Below are 4527 nucleotides of genomic sequence, written 5' to 3' on the forward strand. Positions count from 1 at the left end.
CCCCAGGATGATTTAACCTCTAAAACACATAAGAACTACTACAGGGCTGTAAGGTGCCTCCTTAACATTTAATAAAGAAAAATAGTTCTTCAGTATCTAGAGCTAACTCATTTTCTCTGCCTTCTGTGCTTAATAATGTCTCAAACTTTTTGATTCAAATTTGATAGAATATTTGATGTAATGGAGAAATAAAGGATTAAAAGTCTTTTCATAATATTTGTACTCAGGAGCTCATGTGTCACCATGGTGAGATTATGCTGTCAGGATATGGCATAGAATGATTATGAAGTCATAGGCCCCTAAAACAAGCTGAGTCATGTTAAATCCAGCAGTTTCCTTGAGAGAGGAAACAGGACAACAAGGTCCTGGACATGAATCTCTTCATTTATGTCCTCCTTTTATCAATTTGGACAAATAGTTGTTTAGATAGAAATGAAAGCAATGGATCTGCTACTGCAGGTATGTCCCTAACCTTAAAACCTAGAAATTATGATCTATTATTTTAAATATATTCAAGTACTTAATTAGACAAGCTAGCTGTGTGTAAGAAATCTGCTGTTTATTCTACTTTACTATGAGTAGGTCTTTGAGAATTTCTAGGACAACATCTGAAAATTTTACTTCTGTGTAAAAATTCCAAACATAGAAACATGAAGAGTACAGCCATATTGTCCCCTTTCATTCCCCTTCCCCACCCAATCCACCAACCCCTGCCCCTCCCCCACCAGCCATACCAGAAAATTTTATGTGAATGAATCTAGCATGGTACCTAACACATAGTAGGTTTCAAGAACTGTTTTCTTGTCCCATCCCTTTTTCCACCATACACATTCACACACACATCAACACTCAAGTGCATTCACACATTCAAATACCTAGGTAATGGGTTGAACAAGCCACGATGTGGGGTAACCTAGGTAATTATACTGATTAACCAAAGACAGCTCCCAGGTTTGGCTTGTAGACTGTGGCTGGCTGGGAAGGTGATAGAGGGAGGAAAATGACAGTGGACACTTATCATGCTTAAAGAAATAATTGATGATGAGATTTGACTTGGATCTACAGTAACAAACCCCCATCAAAATGAAAGCAAACTTGGTTACCAAGCACATGTTCTGATGATACATTTTCTTTCAAAGTAACTACACGTGCGGAATTCAAGCAGACCAAACTGGAGGAATTAAAGCGACGTCTACTCATTGTTGTAATTGGTGCCCTCATCACTGGCTATATTGTCACGTGTTCCTGCTTTCTTCACTATAGCTGTGATAGCGAGGAAGCCCATAATGCAGCCAAGTAAGTCTTACACCTTTGAATAAAAGTACAAGGTTGGGGGGAGGTGCGCGTTCTTCACTATACTCTATAACTGTGAGACCGAGGAAGTCCCCAAAGCAGCAACATTAAGTCTTACACCTTTGAACTAAAAATACAAAGTGGCGGGGTGTAGGGGTGAGGTGAGGAGGTGGGTGCGCACTCGCATGAGTGACTGTACCTGCACACGCATGCGCACAAACACGTAAGCGGGTTCACTGTTGTTCTGTTACTTAACATTAACCTTAGACTTCAAAAGAGCTCCCAACATCTTGTGGGTTGGATATGTTCACTTAAATGAAGCTCTTAAATTATCTCAAGTACATCATCAACTTTAGCCAAAACTATCTCCTATTCAGGGTTCAGTTGAGCCCCAGGCTGCTAATTTCATTGTAAGTTAAGTCTATGAAAAGAGGGAATGACTATCTAAATAAAACAGAATCAAAATCTTCTCAGGAGAAGGAGTTGGGTCTCTGCATTCCAAAGATAGTAACGCATTTTGGATAATCTATCATTTTGAGATGTAATAACATGAACAATTTTTAACTGTATTCAGTGATTCTAGTCCCTGCCTTTAATATAGGAGGATTAGGCTGGCACTTGATATACTGGGTCTCTAAAAATTTCCCATTCCAAGGACTGGTGACTGAAATATACCACTGTTCTATTCCTTCAGTTTTAGAGTAATCTTGTGAGAATTAATATGTATGGTTACAAAACCTGATGGTATAAATATGACAGGAAAACAATGAATTTGGTCTAAAGACTTTTTTATGTGACAGGTTGTGACATTTGTGCCTCAGTTGCATATCAAGTTGTGGCTTTTTTATAAAAAGTTTAATTTCTGGAATAGATAAATTCTCTCCCTCTCAACAGTAGATTTGAAACAAGTTAGTGTCATTGCATATATAGACTATATGGTTATTCATTGTGGTTGAAACAGCAAAATTAAGAAAAAGAAAAAGCATTCAACATGGTTCAAATCTGTAACCTAAGTCATAGTTTTTACCACACTCCAATTCTTACTGTGTTCAATTTTCCTGCTAGAGCCAAAAAAAGACCAGAAGTCTAAATTGACACAATAGCCCATATTTTCTGGCAACAGCAATCTTACTCTTCTGATTTAAATAGTCATATTCCAAGTCCTCTGTATTTTCAGGGTCAAGAAAGAAGATATGACCATCAAGGCATCCAGGTCATCTAAAATATCATTTACTGACTCCAAGTCACTGACTGCTGGTCTGGGCGATCCAGAAAAACAATCCATGGTATCCAGAAGAGATAAGTCATCTGGGCCCTCAAGTCCACGAGAAGTTCCTTCAAGTACAGCAAAGTTAATCAGGCCCTCGAGTCAAAAAAAACCATCCAAGCCATCAGCTCCCAAAAAAGTGTTAGGATCACCTCCCCAGGAAAAGTTGCATAGAACACGCAGTCCAAAAAAGGCACATAGGCAGTCTCATGCCCATAAGCTAGTCGGTCACGTAAGTCCATCCTATCCAAAGAAGGTCATCAAGCCAACTTGGCCATCAAGTCTACAGTGTAGGGTCAAGCCAACCAAAACTCCTCTACCCTATCCAAAGAATCAAAGCTTCTCTGAGCAATCAAGTGTAGATAAACTGACCAAACGCCAGAGATATCTTAAACTAAAATACCCAGCTAGTGCAGGTAGGGCAGAAATATTATCTAGAACTCAGCCAGTGAAGTTTTGTCGATGCTACAAGGAAAAATGCCTTGTTTGCACAGCTGTTTCTGAGCCATTCATCACTCATATTTCAGAAGCAAATATAAAGCATGTTCCAGTTCCACTTTTTTCACGTGAATTGAAGCACTTTTACAAGTCATATAAAAAGAAACAATACAAATACAACACACTGCATGTCAACATGAGTGACAGTGATATCACAACATATAACAGTGATGATGAGAGTGACAGGGAGGTGACTATACTCTGCAATATAAAATGCAAGGAAGACATCTATAAAAACTCCCGAAATAATTAAGGGATCAAAAAAAAAGACCACCCATGCAGAAGAAGCAAACTTCTATGAACTATTATATGCTCACCATATTTAAGAACCTGGTAGAGGAAAACTCTACTTGGTATCACTATTGAGATTAGACCTATATCCATCTCAAGGCAATTTACTTGAAAAATAGTAAATAAATGTGTGACATAACTGATTTTGTCATAATTATTATTGTATTTTAGAGGTATAAATCTCTTTGGGAGGTATCTTAGATCTACTTGGGCAAATTCTGGGAGATGATGAGGGACAGGGAAACCCGGTGTGTTGCAGTCCATGGGGTCGCAAAGAGTTGGACACAACTTGACTGAACAACAACGTAGATCTGGTCAGTTGGATGGGCTTCCCAGCTGGTGCAGTGGTAAAGAATCCACCTGCCAATGGAAGAGATGTGGGTTTGATCCCTGGATCAGGAAGATCCTTTGGAGGAGGAAATAGCAACCCACTCCAGTACTCTTGCCTGGGAACTTCCATGGACAGAGGAGACTGAAGGGCTACAGTCGATGGGGTCGAAAAGAGTTGGACACAGGTACATGGTTAAATGGGAACCATAGTCTCACACACACACAAATATAGAAAGGTATTGCAAGATGGGTACCCTAGGCTCCTCTTTCCCTTGGATTAGCCCTCAATTGAAGTTTCAACCCAAATATTTTTTATATTTTGACATAGTGTCCTCACAGTTTAAGACTGTCTTTCTGTGGTGCCCAGTGTGTGGCGGAAATGGCTCTGTGTGCTTGGTTCTGGCTGCACTGGGGAAATTCCTGATAGTCATTTCCTTTTTTAAAAAATATTTATTTGACCATGCCAGTTCTTAGTTGTGGCATGCTTGGCTGCAGCATGTGATTCTCTGACCAGGGATAGAACCCAGGCCCCCTGCATTGGGAGTGTGGAGTTTTAGCCACTGGACCACCAGGGAAGTCCCAATACTCATTTCTAATACCACTGCCTCTGATGACTGCTACCAAAGTAAGGGTCCAGGCTCCAGCCCCACTCTCAAGGTTTTTGACTCTTTATGTTACCCTTCAAATTGATAAAAAAAGAGTTTGCCCTATTGTGCATTCTCAGAATGGCCCAGATAGAGCTCGGATATCTACCCATTTTCTTCACAGGGTACCTTCTTACTTAGAATCAGGAGGGCTGGGAGGCCAGGGGAAAACCTTGGAGTTATATTTTCTAACTTCCTCACTGA

General features: G+C 40.0%; 1 protein-coding gene across 1 annotated transcript; it reads left to right on the plus strand.

Annotated features, from left to right (window-relative positions):
* Positions 1-371: 371 nt before the first annotated feature.
* LOC138930008 (uncharacterized protein CXorf66 homolog) lies at positions 372-3311 on the plus strand. Its single transcript, XM_070289643.1, has 3 exons — positions 372-459; positions 1140-1296; positions 2471-3311. Exons 1-3 carry the CDS (start codon positions 372-374, stop codon positions 3309-3311), a joined length of 1086 nt encoding a protein of 361 aa, XP_070145744.1.
* The last annotated feature ends 1216 nt before the right edge of the window (positions 3312-4527 follow it).

The sequence above is a fragment of the Ovis canadensis genome, chromosome X (genome assembly GCF_042477335.2).
Source record: "Ovis canadensis isolate MfBH-ARS-UI-01 breed Bighorn chromosome X, ARS-UI_OviCan_v2, whole genome shotgun sequence".
NCBI lineage: Eukaryota > Metazoa > Chordata > Mammalia > Artiodactyla > Bovidae > Ovis > Ovis canadensis.

Coding starts and splice junctions, on each gene's coding strand:
- LOC138930008 (XM_070289643.1), top strand. CDS start 372: ATGAATCTCTTCATTTATGTCCTCCTTTTATCAATTTGGACAAATAGT. Junction 460..1,139: donor CAATGGATCTGCTACTGCAG/GTATGTCCCTAA, acceptor TTTCTTTCAAAG/TAACTACACGTGCGGAATTC. Junction 1,297..2,470: donor GAAGCCCATAATGCAGCCAA/GTAAGTCTTACA, acceptor CTGTATTTTCAG/GGTCAAGAAAGAAGATATGA.